This window comes from Aotus nancymaae, unplaced genomic scaffold, assembly GCF_030222135.1.
Source record: "Aotus nancymaae isolate 86718 unplaced genomic scaffold, 86718_ANA_hifiasm-v0.15.2.pri h1tg000108l, whole genome shotgun sequence".
In the NCBI taxonomy this organism is placed as follows: Eukaryota; Metazoa; Chordata; class Mammalia; order Primates; family Aotidae; genus Aotus; species Aotus nancymaae.
The window spans coordinates 18315391-18333219 of record NW_026988523.1 but is presented as its reverse complement, the minus strand read 5'-3'; the positions used below and the strand labels follow the sequence as shown (position 1 = coordinate 18333219).

Here is a 17829-nt window from a genome sequence, read left to right as displayed (position 1 = left end):
CTGCACACTAACTTGGGTGATAATGAGACCCTGTCTCTAAAATAAAAAATAAAAGTTTGAGAGATGGATTTTTGCTTGATGGAATAGTTAATTGTGGGCTTTAGCAAAGTTGTGTGTCTCCAATAATATTTTTCTTTCAGATCCCTGGCTTGTTGACAGTTTTATGTTTTTTTAGCCACTCATTAATGCTCAGAATTGTCTTTAGGTTTAGGAATGTATGAAACACCACTGTTCCTAGCTCATGAAGAAGAGTCAGGTGGCCGAAGCGTTCCCACTACTCCACTGCAAGTAGCAGCCCCAGGTAGGGTTCAAACGCAGAGAGTAGGTTCTGTGTTTTATTGGTAATATGAAACCCTATGAAATATCTTCTGGCTACAAATTTGATAAACCACAAAGTTTTAAAGTTCTATTTCTTTTCTTGTCTTTTCTTTTTAAAGTGACTGTATTTACTGAGAGTACCACCTCAGATGCTTCGGAACATGCCTCTCAGTCTGTTCCAATGGTGACTACATCCACTGGCACTTTATCTACAACAAATGAAACAGCAGCAGGTGATGATGGAGATGAAGTATTTGTGGAAGCAGAATCTGAAGGGTAAAAGTGTATTTTGTAGTCTTTGCTTTTCAGCAGACTTTTACATTTGTTTTCCTTTAGCCAAAAAAAATCTGCTAAGCAATAGCATCTTACAAAAAAATAAGCCAAACCATATATTTTGAAAAACTATTTTGCGTATAGCAATATATTTTAGAACTTAGAGATTATTGTAGAAGACAAATACTTTTAAAAACCATTATCTCCTTGAAAATTGCCTTATGTATTCTAGATCAAAGTGTTTCTTTGAAAGTACTATTACTATTCCATTAACATAGCTGTTTGGGCTTTTTCCTAAGAAGTCTTTCTTTGAAAATTAGGAATGTCAGGAAATGACTCACTTTCCATTTAGCAGTAGACTCTCAAGTGATCCTCACTTATTTATGAAATACAGGCTTCATAAAAATTAGAGACATTCTAGTAGCTTACAAGCCAGGACTACGTGTTTAATGCATCAGTTGTAAAGAAAACTCAACAAAAGCAGTGTTTCATGACAAGTTCTTTGGATTTATTTTTATTATTATTATTTATAAGCCAAAGGTAATGGAGTGATTTAATGGAAAGAACCATTGGACAGTGACCTTAGAAAAGATGATTTTCAGAATGGAACCTATTTTTTTTTAAGAGATGGGGACTTGCGTGTCGCCCAGGCTGGAGTACAGTGGTGCAGTCATAGCTCACTGCAACCTCGAGCTCCTGGCCTCAAGTGATCCTCCCGCCTCAGACTCCCAACATTTGGAATTACAGGCATGAGCCACTGTGCCAAGTCTAATTTTTAATAAAATGAAAAGGTTGGACTACCTCATAATCAGAAGCATAGCTAAGAAGTAGAATCCAGTTTTCCTAATAGAACTCAAGGATTTATTTTATTTAGCGACTTTTTTAGAGTAATTATAGGCCAACTCTTGTATATGATGACAAAACCAGGTCTATTGTGATTCTTTTGTTATTCTTTAACACAGTGCCGCTTAATTTTGAGAGGTTACAGACCCTTTTGAAAATACTAGCTGACATTAATTCTGTACCACATATGCAAGTCACTTTACAAATGTCATTTCTAACCTATACAGTATCCCTGTTAAACATTGTCTCTATGATACAAATAAGAAAACTGAGGCTCATAGCATGTTAAAATAACTTGCTTAAGCTGCACTACTTGGGAAGTAGCTCAGAATGGATTGGAAGCCCTGACTTCAGCCCATACTCCATACACTTCACCAACAGTATTCGGTTTCGGCACAGTCCTGGGAGATACTCAGATGAATTGTTAGCTAATGAAGTTTGCATATAACTTAAACTGGAGCAGATTCATGTTATTCTTGTACCATCTCCCTCATTTGTGTCTTGAATGGAAGGCAGAAAGATGGAGTTGTAGCCACTGAGCCAGGAATTTTACATACTTATTGCCTATGTCATCTGGGCTAGAGCCTGTGGTTTAGTTACTAATATACTGTTTAATAGTGTGACTTGTGAACTTTTTAATACTGTGCTTTCCTAAAATGTTTTGAGATTTATCAAAATCTGGACCATATATTTTATGAGTGTCAAGAATGTGAACGTCTTTGTTAAAAGGAAAAAGGAAACATAAAAAGAGGAAAATCATAAACTAAAATTGGAACATGTCATAGTGAGAAAAGGAGTGAGGAAAAAACAATTGTTTGAACTTTTTTCCCCTCTGCTCCTTTGAAAAACATATATGGTTACCAAATCAGTCTGTAATTTTTTTCTTTAAGGGAGCTCTGGATTACTTAAGTGATAAAATAGATTTAAAAGAGTAGAAATAGGATAGACTCTAGAATCAGTTTTATATTTTCTAATTAATTTTTCTTTTCATTAGTATTAGTTCAGAAGCAGGCCTAGAAATTGATAGCCAACAGGAAGAAGAGCCGGTTCAAGCATCTGATGAGTCAGATCTCCCCTCTACCAGCCAGGACCCTCCTTCCAGCTCATCTGTAGGTGAGTCCCTGCCCTTGACTGCAATACAGCTTTTATACATCAAACTTGTTTGTGAAAACACTGCTTTATTAGTAACAAATTAATAATCCTTGTTTCCTTTATTTTAAAATGCTTTATTTAAAAGAGAGATTTTATTATTAAAGGTAACTTGGTTTATATTGAAATCATTATTCTAAGAATATTCTGGCATCGATAATAAGAAATATGGACATGGTGGATCCATCCCAGAAGAATAGCTCACTCATGTTTCATCTAGAATAATGGTTGTCGACAGATGTTCTGTAGAGCTCTTGGGTCTTTTAGAGGTGCTATGGGGGTTGTAGTCAATGGGTACACTGGGAGGGAAGCTAAGGAGTGCTAGGGTGTGCCAGGCCCCTTGCCTCTGTTTGAACCACAGCAGCTCCATTTTTATTTATTCTGCATACTGGGGTTCTACATGAGATTTGATGTGGAGAGTTGAGGGGTAGGAGTTCTGTTGCTTAAGCAAATTGTTTGAAATTTACTGAGGTAACCAGTTTCAGAGTTTGGCTTTTCAAATTTTTGAAGTTAATTTTGAAAAAAGATGTATTATTCCTGTAATAAAAGTTTTTTTTTAGAATGACAGCATTTACTGAACACTTACTGTGTATCAGGCAGTATTCTGAGCCCTTTACCTATATATACTCATTTGATTCTCACAACTCAGTGTGGTAGATACTCATCCACATTCTATAGATGTGGAAGCTGAGGCACAGAAAGGGTGAATAACCTCTTCAAAGTGAAGTAGCTAATAAGTAATGGACAAGCAACAATTACACTGAAGAAGTCTGGCTCCAGAGACTCCACTCTTAAACAATACAATGTGCTAGCTTATCTATCTCAGATTTTTAGACAGAGAATTACCTTTATTATTAAGGATTTACAGTAGTTGGTCATTCACTCTGATTATTTTAATTTTGAATTGTTTACAGTGGTAATTCTCAAACTCTGCCATGGAACCTTCAGATTTTATGGCACACCTGCTCAGTTATTTATTACTTTTTTAAAATCACAGAAATTTGCTATCCCAAGATCTCTTCCCCTGCCTCTCAGTTGCTTTGATGTGACACATCAACCTATTGGTGGCTAACCTCCCTAAGTTCAGATCCAATATCTACCTTTTCCTATCTAGTAACTTTAAATTTCTGTACATTTATATAATGTGGATATTCATAACTAATCTTGCAATCAGGATTTAAAATAACGTATGTAAATTATAGAGCCATTTCATAGGCAGCAAGGCTCAAAAAATTTATGACTATCATATTAATAATTACTGAGCTTTTGTGCCCTCAGTTATATTTTGATGTCCATAAAAATTGGCTTCCCTCCAGAGAATTGGCACTTACTATATCTTATCAGAACTTTCATGAGAAAATATGGTTGTTGGTCCCTTTGAAAGTATAATATGAAATTAAGATGTCTTTAAATTTATTTGATAATGTAAAATGTAGTTCTGAGTAGTTACTCGTTTGGTCAACAAATACTTGATAATGTAGCAGGCACTTTCATAGGAAGCATCACTAAGAGAAGGTGACATTTAAGTAAAGACCTGAAAGAAGAAAGGGATCAAAGCTGTGCAGTTATTTAATAAATAGCATACTGGATCAAAGAAAATATTAATAGATGTCAAGTCCATAAGGCAGCAGGTGTCTGCTTGTGTTCAGGGTCAACAAGGAGGCCATGTGCCTGGAGCAGAGTGAATGAGAACAGAGATTAGCAGGAGATATGTTAGGGGCGGGAGAGGATAGATCAAGCACATAATTGTAATTGCCTTGGCTCTCTCATGGATACCGGGAGCTATTGGAAGGCTTCACGCAAATAATGACCTGACATTATCTGATCAGTTTGGCTGCTATGTACAGAAGAGATTGGAAATGAATAATGGACAGAAACAAGGACAAACTTTGGAGGCTCTTGGAGTAATTCAGGAAAATATAGTGGTGGCTTAGGTGAATGGTAGAGTTGGGGTTGCGAGAAGTCATCAGATTTGGGATATATATTTAAATTTGAGCATTTTGGATTTGCTAATGATTGCATTTGGGGTGTCTGAAAAAGAAGAATCAGGTATAATTTGTGTTCTATTGTAGGCTATTGCTGAGGGACTTGATATTTTGTTTTCTTTTGTATTTCTCAGCACCTGGCACTATGCTTGATAAATGAGTCAAGAAGTAAATATTTATTAATATAAGTGAAGAAATGCAAACAGTCAAGTGCTTCTGTTTTTTTCTGAGGCAGTATCTTGCCTGTTTCCCAGGCTGGAGTACAGTGGCTTAACCATGGCTCACTGCAGCCTCAACCTCACCCGGGCTCAAGTGATCCTCTAGCCTCAGCCTCCTGAGTAACTAGGATTGTAAGCATGTTTTACCATGCCCAGCTAATTGTTTTATGATTTTGTAAAAATAGGGTCACGCTGTGTTGCCCAGGGTTGTCGCAAACTCCTGAGCTCAAGTGATCCTCCCATCTTAGCCTCCCAAAGTGCTGCTTTTATGTTGTTGTTGTTTAACCATTTACCCTTTTTGGTTTGTTAAATGTTCCTCATTGTTTAAAAAAAGAAAGAAATATTGAAAGCAAATGGACAAGGCTGCATCTTATTCATGCATTCATTTAGTAATTAGTTTGCATCATTATAAATGCTTTCTCATTTTTCACTTCCTTTTATCTTAATGTTTTTCATAGATACTAGTAGTAGTCAACCAAAGCCTTTCAGACGAGTAAGACTTCAGACAACATTGAGACAAGGTGTCCGTGGTCGTCAGTTTAACAGACAGAGAGGTGAATTTCTAACATAACTGGATTACATGATAGAATGTGGGATAGTAATAAATGGAACAAGTTTTCTAATCCTTAAGCCTCCAATTTACTTTTTTTTTATATTCCAAGTTTTTATTAAATAATTACATGTTGAGCAGGTGATATTTACCCATCTGTAAACTTCATGTAGACAGATTTGTATACCTTAGGTATATAATAAGTATATGCTTATATTTTATATTTATTGATTTCTTCCTTAGATATTAAGATTTGGAAAATATAAAGTGTTATATTTTATATATATCCTTTCAAATTAAGATTTTAATATCCTTCCAAAATTATACAATTAATTTGTAAATTATAAAATTATATTTTAAATATATCCTTCCAAATTAAGATTTTATATATCATTCCAAATTAAGATTTGGAAAATATAAAGTGTTACAGTGTTATATTCATTTGTTGTATCTCTACCTATTGTCATTATATTGTTAAATTTTTTTATACAACAGGATAAAGCTTTGTGATTATGTTTTAGCTAGTAAAAATGTAAAATTTCAGTATTTCCATGTTTTCCAATGTAACTTTTAAAATTGTCCGCATGTCACAAAAATGTTAATTTGCTTGTAATAATTTCCATTGAAGTTGTGGAATACCCAATAGTTTTATATCCACAATGCCTAGATATTCCTTATAATGAACTAGGGTAAGTGAATACACTAGTTTTGAATTCTTAAAAGATATATTCAATTTGATTCTTTTTTTTTTTTCTTTTACAGGTGTGAGCCATGCAATGGGAGGGAGAGGAGGAATAAATAGAGGAAATATTAATTAAATGGTCTGTAAACAATAACAACTGTGAATAAGATTGTCAAATCTGTGTTAGTGTAATGATTGTCAAGTTTAAAAACATTTTTATATTTAAATTGGTATACTTGTCTCAATATTCTTTATTAATAAAATGTTTTTCAGTGTCAAAATTTATTATTCTTTTCTTCATTAGTTGACTCCTCCTTTGCTCATCAGTCTAAGGACAGTTGTACCAAACTTTGGATAGGGTCTGCCCAGAACGGGTAGTAATTGCTCTTGCTGTTCTACTAGGCACATCGATGTTATAGTATTGATCTAAATGGAAGAGAAAACATTTTTTTAGTTGAAAAGAAAACAATGCCCAAACTAAAAAATAACTGTGTTGACTATTATGCTCAGACAATATTTATCATTTGAATAGAGATGTTTTTACTAATTAATTTGAACTTTCTAACAAAAAGAAAAATAATTTCTTTAAATTTATTTGATAATGTAAAGGTTGACTTTTCAACCTTTCAGCTTTTTTGACGTTTCAAAAGATTGACCTTTCACCATCTTTTTGTAAAATCAGGTTCAACTCTCCTTAATTAAGTGAGCATTTAATTGTAACCAAATTTGAAAAATAATTTACTTGGGTTTATTCTTTTTAAAAAATACCTGCTGATGTCATTCATATTATAGAATTACAGGCAGAATAACTTAGATTTCTGGGCATTTTAAAGAAGAGCATCCTGAGTAATATAATTTAATTAATAAAATTAGTTTCTCAGGAACTTCTTTCTGATTTTACAGGCTGTGTAATGATGCAAATCAGTATAACCTTGTTGCAAACAAGGTATCTGTTAAATGCCACAAATGACTGAAGTAAAATACTATCATCAGTAGCAAGTTTACTCTAGTAATTGGATGTTTTATTGTAATCTCATGAAGGTTAGAGCAGAATTGAATTGCAATGCCATTCAGTTTAATTGAAATTAAAGCAAAAGTCTTAGCTCTTTTCCATAACAATTAGAATAAGTATCATAGTGTAACTTTTCACATTCAGTCACCATTGCAGCCAGCATTTTTACTTTATCTTCATATTTTCACAAATGATACCACCTCCTTGGGACGCTATTAGTTAATAACTTACCTTTAGAAAAGGCATAGTAATCATAGCCATCAGGTTTTCTGATATTAGGCAGTGCTATAGCTGAGGTAACCATATTTGGAAGTCCTCTCCACAGTGTACTCACTTTAACTTCATTATGAAGGAAATCTGTAGCTGACAAGTTTAATAAAAAATACCAGATTAAAAGGCAACGCACTACCTATCTTGGAAACAGCCAGACAGATCTGAGTTTTAATCTGATTTTACCCTCTGATGTACAACTATTGAGGGTTGTAGATTGGTATATAATGTTCTTGTTAAGAAATACTTGATAAATAGTATTGGTTATAACTAACAAACCTGAATGAACTGCTTTTCTTACCCACAAGGAAAAAGAAAGTATTGGTCTTTGTTACTCAGTAAGGCAAGTGGATGAGTTTTTCATCAGTAAACTTAAATTATTAGGGCTGTTTGATCAGTATTTATATTTCATAAGCCTTACTGTATAAGAAACTGTATTACATCTACTTTATGTTTAAAGATTTTTTAACACAATAAAAATGTTACCTTTGTCTTGATAAGGCAGTCTGACAGGTGAATAGTGAATTCTGATGGTGTGTGTTTGAGAAGGTCCAATAGCACGTTCAAAGCGACGTCTCCTAACCTGTGTCGTTTCTCCGTACACTGGATAATTTAGAGCAGGCCTTCTTCCAGGGCACTTCTGTACAGGTTCCTGTTTATAAATATACTTCTGAATGTTGCCACCTGTTATGTATTAGAATATCACATGGAAAATGATTAATGTTAATCCCCTCAGAAAAGGTGGAAAAGAACTTTTACAGTGCATAAGAAGCAGTCCATTTTGTTCTTATTTTTCATATAATATGCCAATATTAATGATGGCTATTAGTCAAGAATATTATAAAAATAATTATTAAACCCTGAAATATTTGTTGACTGAATAAATGCAGCAGATTACACAGTTATATATTTTAATTTCAACTGAAAGTGACAAGTGCTCACTTTGGTAGCACATACACTAAAGTTAGAATGATACAGTGATTAGCATGGTCCCTGTGCAAGGATAACATGCACATTTGTGAAGCGAAAGTAAATGATGACATTCTATCTGTGACCTGAAAACTCAAATGAATTGTGATTTGCCTGTCAAGAAGACTAAATAAAAATTGAGGGCCATAAGAATACTACCCTCAATTTTTATTTTTTTCACTGAAAATATTTGATTCCACCCATTAAAGATAACTTTTGACAATAAACCCAATAATAAATGAAAATACTGAGTATAATTCTTTAAAAGTTTTGTGATCTCAGTTATGTAACACATACCTCTCTTGAAAAAATACACAGATTCAGGCCGGTTTTTGTATTTAGCTATTGAAAGTGCTGCCACTATTTGTCCAGTTAGTCCTCTGAATCCTTTTACAATTGGTTTGGGATACCCTGCATCTTTTATATCATTGGTAAAACGCCAGTACTGAGAATCCTGAGAATTAAAAAAGGTAAATTATGTTAGCAACTTTGGGGAAAAAAAGATTAGGAACTCATTTCTAGATTCCACTATAGAATATGTTAACCTAGTTACATAGGTGAATGTTGACCATTAATGTTATCAAATTGTGTTGAATTATGATTACATTTTGATGACAGAGTAGTTTATTTAAAAGTGGGGACATTAATATTGGAGGTTAAGGTGATTAATGCTGTAATAATGCAGTTAGAAATTATAATTAAATTTCTCTCATGAAAATATTTGTGTTACCTTAAAGAAGAAAGTTTTTCCTTCACAGTTGCACCTAGTAAAAACAGTATCAATGGGGGAAGGAATACCCCAAACTTCAGTAATTCTGCGAGCTGGAGATGGTGGACTGAATGGACTTAGCATCCAGAAATAATGACCTAAAATTTAAGGAAAGACATCAGCCTGCAAGTTGAATGCTAAAACCTATCACAAAAGAAACCAAAATGGAAAAAAAAAAAAATGTTTTCATAAAGAAAAACGTTACTAATTTTGTGACTGGAAGTTTAGTCAGATACAAAAGGTAGTATTTGAACATTTCTGAGAGCAGATATTTCCCAAGTCCGAAATTTAGCACAACCTTTAAGATATTTTAGTTTTCTAGTTTCTTTAGAAAAAGCCCATAGGTTGGGCCAGGTGCAGTAGCTCAAACCTGTAATCCTAGCAGTTTGGGAGGTCAAGGCAGGAGGATAGCTTGGGCCCAGGAGTTTCAGCATGGGCAACATGGCAAAACCCTGTCTCTTAAAAAAACAAATACAAAAATTAGCCAGGCATAATGGCACACGCCTGTAGTCCCAGCTAATCAGGTGGCTGAGACAGGAGGATAGCTTGGGCCCAGGAGATCGAGCCTGCATTGAGCCGTTACTGCGCCACTGTACTCCAGTGTGGGTGACAGAGGGAGACTATCTCAAAAATGAGCCTTTTGGCTTTGTGACTTAACAGTTATTTATCTCTCTAGATCTCAATTTCTTTCTTTTAGAGCTAAGGAATTATAATTTAATGACTAACATTTCTTTAGCCTCTACAAGTGTGATTTGTTTTCAGATTCAATCTAAATACGTATTAAGACTGGACTAGCAGAGAGTACGGCAGAGACTTAACATGAAATAACTTCTGTTACTCTCCCACAGAGAGTGTAACACTTTTGAACACATCACAAGTGAGATGTTATTTTCCAATAAAGCAGCAAGTACACATGCTGGTGTCATTTCATGTGATATGAAATTAAAATTTGAACTACCCTCCCCCCACAAAAAAAAGAAATACTTGAACTGCCTTTTAAAGCTTAACAGTAGGAAAAAACCTCAGTAGTTTCAGTTTAGGGTCTTGGTTTTGTTTTGTTACTTTGTCTAATTTTCTTAATCCAGTATTTCTGTTATTACCTTCAGATTCTCCTGTGAGATTTGTTTACCAGTCAGATTCCCCTCCAGAAAACCCAAACTAGCACTCTTCCTTGGCTTTGGTTCTCATAAATGCCAAAACAGAATGATGAGAAGAAAAATGTGTACATAGCTCACCTCGGAATGCAACTAATGTCCCATTGCGCAAAGTAGTCAGTCCATCTACTGGCTTACCATTGCATATATTGGTCTCATCTAAACAAATTAACAAAACAGAAATAGAACAGAATGAGAAAAGTATGCATGTTCTTTTCAAGTTTTTTTCACAGGCTTCTATTTCCTGTTTACCTTTTCTAAGATGTTAAAGGACACAGTTTGAGGTGTTTGCATCGTTACATACTTGATAATTTTACTTAAAGATGATACTCTTTAAAGGTATTATATGAAATAATTTATGAATGGGAATGGGCCAGGTTACCTTGATCTTCATGTAAACTAGACATTTATTGGATGTATGAACTGAGTGTAAAATTGCATCTTTCAGTTCTAATTGACCTCCTATTGGGTTAGTTTGGAAAATAATACTACAAACTTTTGCTTTGCATTGTACTTTTAAGAATAGACTCCCAACTAAATGTTTTTGACTTTCTATATACCATCTCTGCTGCTCACAGACACATGCTAAATTCCTAACCCTAAATTATTACTCTATTTTCTAGATAATGAATAAGCTTACTATGGTTACACCTCTGCTTATCTACAGGGAAGCTGTAAAACTTCTCAAGTTAACAAGGTCAGGTAATATATCTCAGTTGAGTGATAACTAAGGCGTTCTGGTTCAGAGAGATGTAAACTAACATTACCAGCTTTAAAATGAAAGTAACTGATTCTTAATACCTGAAAGCATGGGATTGATGAAAATGCCTTGATTGGGTACTCGCAGTAAGTAATCCACGCCTGGAATAACTATAGGCGTGAACACATGGGGCCTGAGAATCATGTGAGGTGTTTCTCCTTCAGCAGCATTTGCATCTTCATTCTTTGGATTTACTTCAACTAGTCTGGAGTCTGGAGTTTGGTTAGGCCTGGTGGTGGTTTGGATCATGGCTTCTGCCACTGTTGAGGTAGGGTTCAATTCTGGCATTGTCGATGTCATCTTGCGGGGAGTTGGTGTCGTCTTCGGTTTTCTCACTCTAGGTGTCGTTTTTGGCTTTTTGGTAGAAGTGGGCTTTTTGGGTGCTTTGAGGTTTTCTTGGGTGTCTTTTGGCTTTTGAGGTTTAGGAGTTGTCGCTTTAGAATTAGTAGCTGTATCTTTTGGGTTAGCTGTTTCTTCAGGTGTGTTCATAGTCTCAGTTGTAGTAATTGTCTTTTTTGTTGTAGTAGTTACTTTGGGTGCAAGAGTAGTTGCTCTAAGAGTAGTAATTTTGAATGGTGTGGTATCTTGAGTTGTGGTAGATGTCACCTGTGTGGTCGTACTTGTTACTTTGGATCCGGTAGTTTTTTCTGTTGTAGTTGTCTCCTTTGTCATCTTAGGTGCAGCAGTTGTAGTTTCAGGTGTAGTATGTATGTCTTTTTCTGTTGTCTTGTCTTTAGCTGTTGTAGTCATTTCAGGGTTAGTCAATGCAGGAGTCTTAGTTATGGGTTCTGCAGAAAGCTCAGGAGTTGATTCATCAGGGCTCTCAGTGCTAGTGGGAGGCTCCATGGTGGTAGCTGGAGTAGAGGCCTCTGAAGTGGTTGGAGGAGGTGTCTCAGGAGTTGGAGCAGGCTTCTTAGGGGTAGTGGGTTCAGGCTTCTTGGGAATAGTGGGTTCAGGCTTCTTGGGAGTAGTGGGTTCAGGCTTCTTAGGGGTAGTGGGTTCAGGCTTCTTGGGGGTAGTGGGTTCAGGCTTCTTGGGGGTAGTGGGTTCAGGCTTCTTGGGGGTAGTGGGTTCAGGCTTCTTGGGGGTAGTGGGTTCAGGCTTCTTGGGGGTAGTGGGTGCAGACTCCTTGGGGGTAGTTGGAGCAGTCTCCTTAGGGGTAGTTGGAGCAGGCTCATCATAGGTGGTGGGTGTGGGCTTCTTGGTGGTGGTGGTTGCAAGCTCCTTGGGGGTAGTTGGGGCAGGCTCCTTGGGCATAGTGGGTACAGGCTCCTTGGGAGTGTTGGGTGCAGGCTCCTTAGGGGTAGTTGGAGCAGGTTCCTTAGGGTTGGTGGGAGCCGGTGCCTTGGGAGTGGTGGGAGCGGGCTCCTCAGGGGTGGCGGGTATGGGCTCCTCAGGGGTGGCAGGTATGGGCTCCTCAGGGGTGGCAGGTATGGGCTCCTCGGGGGTGGTGGGAGCGAGCTCCTCAGGGGTGGTGGGTACAGGTTCCTCAGGGGTGGTGGGAGCAGGCCCCTCAGGGGTGGTAAAAGCAGGCTCATCCACGGTGATGGGTGTGAGCTCCTCCGGGGTAGTGGGTGCAGGCTTTTTGGAGGTGGTAGGTGCAGACTCCTTGGGAGTAGTTGGGGCAGGCTTCTTGGGAGTGGTGGGTGCAGGCTCCGTGGGGGTGACGGGTGCAGGCTTCTTGGTGGTGGTGGGTGCAGGCTGCTTGGGAGTGGTGGGTGCAGCCTCCTTGGGGGTAGTTGGGGCAGGCTTTTTGGGAGTTGTGAGTGCAGGCTTCTTGGTGGTGGTGGGTGCAGGCTCCTTGGGAGTAGTGGGTGCAGGCTTCTTGGCGGTGGTGGGTGCAGGCTCATTGGGAGTGGTAGATGCAGGCTCCTTGGGAGTAGTGGGTGCGGGCTTCTTGGTGGTGGCAGATTCAGGTTCCTTGGTGGTGGCGGGTGCAGGCTGCTTGGGAGTGGTGGGTGCAGGCTCCTTGGGGGTAGTTGGGGCAGGCTCTTTGGGAGTAGTGGGTGCAGGCTTCTTGGTGGTGGCGGGTGCAGGCTGCTTGGGAGTGGTGGGTGCAGGCTCCTTGGGGGTAGTTGGGGCAGGCTCTTTGGGAGTAGTAGGTGCAGGCTGCTTGGTGGTGGTGGGTGCAGGCTGCTTGGGAGTGGTGGGTGCAGGCTCCTTGGAGATGGTGAGAGCAGGGCCTTTGGTTGTAGTTTCAGCTTTCAGTGTAGGTATAGCCGGCACTTTAGATGTGGGTGCTGAATCTTTAGCAGATGTTTTCTCTACACTTTTTGTCTCTTTAGCTGCAGTGGTCTTCTCTTTTGCATCAGTTGAAGTCTGTTTGTTTGTTTTAGTAGTTTCTTTAGTTTCAACTGTTGTCTCTTTATTGGCTGTCAAAGATGTCTCTTTAGATGTATCAGAATTAGGTGGAAGACTGGGTCTGGGATTTATTGGTTTTGCTGTTGTAGTCTTGGGAGATGTGGTGACTTTATTGTGTGGGGTGGTAGGCATGTCAGGAGTTGTGGTAACCTTGAAGTCATCATTGTCCAATCCACTTCCAGCTTCATCTTCAACTGGTGGTTTGGGGGCATGTGTCTTTTTAGCTCTGTTCTTCTTGTTATCTTTTACTAGAGAAAAAATATGCATCTTATTAGTGTAAAATAGTTTTTTTCTTTAATAGTGACATAAAGATCCCATCTTTATCATTGACTAGCTGTGTGTGTCTAAGCAAATTGCTAACCTCTACTATGTCCTTTAATTTGTTGTAAAATGGTAAATACTCAACCTATCTTAGTGTGTGGTTTTAGGGAATGAATGAGATAAGGGATGAAAAAGCACAAATTAAACCCTATACAATTAATACATGGAAGTCAGTGGCAACTTTGAAATTACTAACATGATAAATAACACTAGTTCATCTGTTTATATTAATGTTCTTTACCCCTCACTTTTCCCGTTCTTATTCTTCAGTGCCCAGTGCCCCTTCCTTCCTCCTGGAAACCTAGTACTGCCATCTCGCTGCACCAGTTACCTCAGAGGCCTCTACAGCTACCTCTGAGCAATCTGCCCCAGTCACCCCACAGTCCCTGCTGAGCCTTGTTCCCATACATAGGGCTATTAGCCACTCCTTTTCTTCTGCCCAGCTAAACTTGCAAGTCCCAGGGGACATAAGATTAGGGTGCCATGGCAGAAAAAGACAATATTTATCAAGGCTTTCCCATAGCAGCTACCCCACAGGTGAACTACAGAGCCCCAGGGTGGATTTGGGCACGATTTTCTGGGTGACTAAAAGATTAAGTATCTGGCTATTTATCTAGAGAGAATGCTTCAGAGGAAATCACAACCATTTGAGTTCTTTAAAACTCCCATATCCAAAAATCCAGTATTTTCTGGAGAAAGAGAATATATTTTAGAACCAGAACGTAAGGAAATAATAAAGAGCAAAGGAAATATCTTTTGGGGCAATAACAGCCTACTCTATAGCATTCTCTACTAGAGAAAAATCAGCCAGATATGATATATAAGTTATGAGGAAAATAAAGAGGATTTGTAAAATATGGATGGTAATATTTTTTCCATAGGGGTTTATAAGAATTTAATAGATTAATACTTATAAAACACTTAGAACAATAGTATATAAATGTTTGTTAAAATAAAGCTGGGGAAGGAAAATGAAAATGCAAGGAAGATGACGGGGAAGAAGCAAAATGATATCAAGTAAACAAGAATGACAATAGAACACCATAAATAATCATCTCTGGTGCCATCCTGTGGTTCCAAGTCACTGCTACAGGATCTTCTTATCCTTTGCTTTTAAGAGTGGCTTCTTAGATGCTTGGCACTAATTTCCTGTAGGAAGTATTCATTTGGTACTTTCTAAGATAATATTTATAAAGTTATGACTCCCTCCCCCCTTATGGAGATGTCCTCATTCTGCCAACACACATTACTTTTAAATAATCATTGTTAGTATGGCATTGATATAGTCTTTGATCTTTATCAATGCTCAAACCTTTGGGTTTCTTCTGTAATTCTTTATTAGCAGCTGAATTTTTGGAAGACTTGATTTTCCGAATAGTTGAAGAAGAAGAGGAAGAGGAGGAGGAGGAGGAGGACTCTTGATTTTCAGAAACAGAATGTTCTATAAATCAAATAGAAAGTTTGATCACACCAACTGTGATTTAAAACAAAAAAGAACCACCAGTCCAAATACAGCAAAAAGTGCTATTTACTAATCTACAAGTATCTGGGTTCTGCTTTTATTAGTAATATGATCAATTGCCTTTTCATTTGTCAGTTAAAAACAAGGCACCTGGGCTTATCACAGATACTAGCAGTATTACTAGTACCTCTCAACCTTCCCATATCCTCCAAAACACAGAATCTAATTATTCTGCAAAGAAAATCATGGGGTGGTTTTTGTTTTTTATAATAAGATTTGTCTCTTTTGATTTGTTTTAACCCAAACTCATGCTGGGTTTGGTAAATAGAGAAAGACTATAAATAACCTGAGAGTTTATACTTTGTCTTAAACTTTACTTAAAAGCAAAGTCAAAAAACTTCAAGTGTAATGAGCTTCATGATTCCTAAGATTACCCTGTTCTCTGAGAACAGGCTTAGATAAGCAGTCACCTACAAGTTACTTCATCTAAGAAAGCTCCTTTGGTTATATCTGTCATCTTCCTACCTTCTGTTATTTCCTCTGATTCTACAACTTTCTTAGTCTTCTTCTTGTTTGGTGGTTTGGGTGAACGTTTGGTTGTTGATTTGATGGTTTGAGATGCTCCTGGAGGTGAAGGTGCTTTCTTTGAAGATGGTGGTGATGTGGGATTATGCACTGAGGCCAAGCAAGACAAGTCGGTTAACATCTTGTTTATATTCATCAGTGGCTCTAACTGTGAAAAACATGGATGCATCTAGCTTCAAGAGCAGATGCTGGTGACAGCCAGTGCAGGCAGGCTGCAGCCCAACATGAATGACTCCATTTAATTCTAAGGATGCATTGCTATAAAATACTGGCTCTCAAATGGTAAGTTATGACAGGGAGCAAAATCTCAGGAATCAGAAGATCTGAATTCCAGTCCTAGGCCTGCGGGCCTCTACCATGGTGACCTTAGGCAAATAATTCTCTTGAACTTCATCTTCTTCTCTACAAACTCAGATGTTTATTCAAGATGATTTCTGAAGGTTTTTTGCCTTCAGAAAAAATTTTTTTGTTTTAATATTCATTTAAATTAAATGATGCCAATTTGCCTTTTGTTTCTTTTTTTAATTACAAAAATTCCACATGAATATTCTTGTGAAAAGTTCGCACTTTCACATTATGCTTTTCCTCAAAATGTGCCGCCCTTCCCAAAGATAAACAACTGTTAATGGTGTGGTATGTATCTTTTTAACCTTTTAGTCCCCTTCCCTCTTCCGCTTCTCAGTCTAGAAGAGAAAACATGGAACTTTTTTTTTTATAATCATTAGAAACAAGAAGAGGGACTTCTAAAGGATAAGAAAACAGAGAGCACTGGGGACTCTCTGAGTACAGAAGAGTTGTAATAGATTGTGCTGCTCCCAGCAGCATCTCCTCAGAACTCCATTGCTATAGTCTCCATGAACTGGCCACTGCCCCTCTCGTTTCTCCTCCCACCCAACAAAAACATCAAGTATCTCCATTTGAAAAACAGATCTGCCACGTACTGGCTAATGCTCTTGGCCAAAACAGTTAACCCCCTGGACTCTGTTTTCTCTTTCACATTCAGAGGCACTTGGATGGCTGGGATTCCTTTAATTCTTGAAGTGTTACGATTTTAGATATATAGACATCTGTAAGTAGTATTTATTCTGAAACAACTATGTAGTGAATCTCAAGATAGTTTGGTTATTATACTTAAAAAATGAACTATTGAAACTCTGAGTGGTTTCCTTATTTTAAGTTGGGACCCTGACTATCTTATGAATTCTGTAAATGAAGTTACCAAGCATTGCCTTCATCAATTTTTCTCCACTGAGTTCTACCTAAACTTTAAGTAATCCAACCGAACATTTCATAGCATAAAGTATTATCTTTATCAAAATGTTCTCTCAATGTCTCATCACTTTCTAATCATCTTCCCTTCCTGCGCATTCTCTGCCCAAAATAAATTCTTAGATTTTTGTGTCATAGCCAAAACAATCAGGGTAATGAGTAACTATGTATCACTCATCATGGGGCCTGCTAAAAGCTGCAGGAAGGCTGAGCTCTGAGTTTTTTATTACAAGGGTGTTGTCTTCATTATTTTTGGAATGTTTTCCCATGAAAACATTGAACAGTTAAGAAACATTCTCAACTCTGCTGATTAAGTTTTCCACTCTGTTTCTTCACTGTTCTAAAGAAGCAGAAGGTGCAGGCTTGTTTAAATAAAATGATAAGATTGATTATGCAAGCAAAGCTTAGCTTCACTTTTACCTCCACAGATTACTCTTATTTTAACAAAGTAGAATTTAATAACAACCATTTGGTAAAGGAAAGTCATCCAGTATTTAAGTATATATATTTTTAATCTTTTGTAAAATCTGGAGCCTTTTGTTATACTCTAGAGTAGTCCTTTAAGACCTATACATAGAGAAGATGATTTTAAGATGAGAATATCCCTTGTTACTGAATTGGAATAGGGTCAACTGAGGAGACTACAGAAATGGGAAGGAACGTGACAGTTAATGACATGTTAGGTCAATTTGCCTACCCGTTTAATGGCTTAAACTAATTCATAAATTTACTTTTTTAGGGAAGCTGAAAGTGTTGATTGTGTCCTTAAATATATACTCAAACACCGAGGCCAAAAGCACAGATAGCTCAAAGGATAGTTGACTTCGTGAAGTCAGCAAGGGTGAGACAAGAAATCATCAGGTGAGTTGATTACTATTG

General features: G+C 37.4%; 2 protein-coding genes, 1 long non-coding RNA gene and 1 other non-coding gene across 7 annotated transcripts in view; 3 read left to right on the top strand and 1 right to left on the bottom strand.

Moving 5' to 3' along the window:
* TPR (translocated promoter region, nuclear basket protein) overlaps positions 1-6303 on the top strand; it is a 66580-nt gene extending 60277 nt beyond the window's left edge. For both annotated transcript variants that reach the window (XM_012444396.2, XM_012444397.2), the window contains exons 47-51: positions 206-301; positions 438-594; positions 2429-2547; positions 5245-5340; positions 6099-6303. In XM_012444396.2, coding sequence (XP_012299819.2) covers positions 206-301; positions 438-594; positions 2429-2547; positions 5245-5340; positions 6099-6154 — 524 coding nt within the window. In that variant the 3' untranslated portion in view covers positions 6155-6303. The remainder of the gene's footprint in view (positions 1-205; positions 302-437; positions 595-2428; positions 2548-5244; positions 5341-6098) is intronic.
* The window catches only part of PRG4 (proteoglycan 4), a 17164-nt gene continuing 5580 nt past the window's right edge, over positions 6246-17829 (bottom strand). For 2 of the 3 annotated variants that reach the window (XM_012444399.3, XM_064370608.1), the window contains 9 exons: positions 15622-15771; positions 14947-15075; positions 10994-13561; positions 10274-10351; positions 9000-9136; positions 8567-8723; positions 7787-7984; positions 7262-7393; positions 6246-6444 (listed from right to left, as the gene is read on the bottom strand). In XM_012444399.3, coding sequence (XP_012299822.2) covers positions 6347-6444; positions 7262-7393; positions 7787-7984; positions 8567-8723; positions 9000-9136; positions 10274-10351; positions 10994-13561; positions 14947-15075; positions 15622-15771 — 3647 coding nt within the window. In that variant the 3' untranslated portion in view covers positions 6246-6346. The remainder of the gene's footprint in view (positions 6445-7261; positions 7394-7786; positions 7985-8566; positions 8724-8999; positions 9137-10273; positions 10352-10993; positions 13562-14946; positions 15076-15621; positions 15772-17829) is intronic. The other variant, XM_012444400.3, reaches the window with a different exon arrangement.
* On the top strand, positions 8235-8338 carry LOC135272352 (U6 spliceosomal RNA). Its single transcript, XR_010340513.1, has one exon. It is a non-coding gene; the product is annotated as a U6 spliceosomal RNA (small nuclear RNA).
* Positions 12737-17829, top strand: part of LOC105711612 (uncharacterized) — a 24043-nt gene continuing 18950 nt past the window's right edge. Inside the window, exon 1 of the long non-coding RNA XR_010340383.1 lies at positions 12737-17811. This is a non-coding gene — a long non-coding RNA (uncharacterized LOC105711612). The remainder of the gene's footprint in view (positions 17812-17829) is intronic.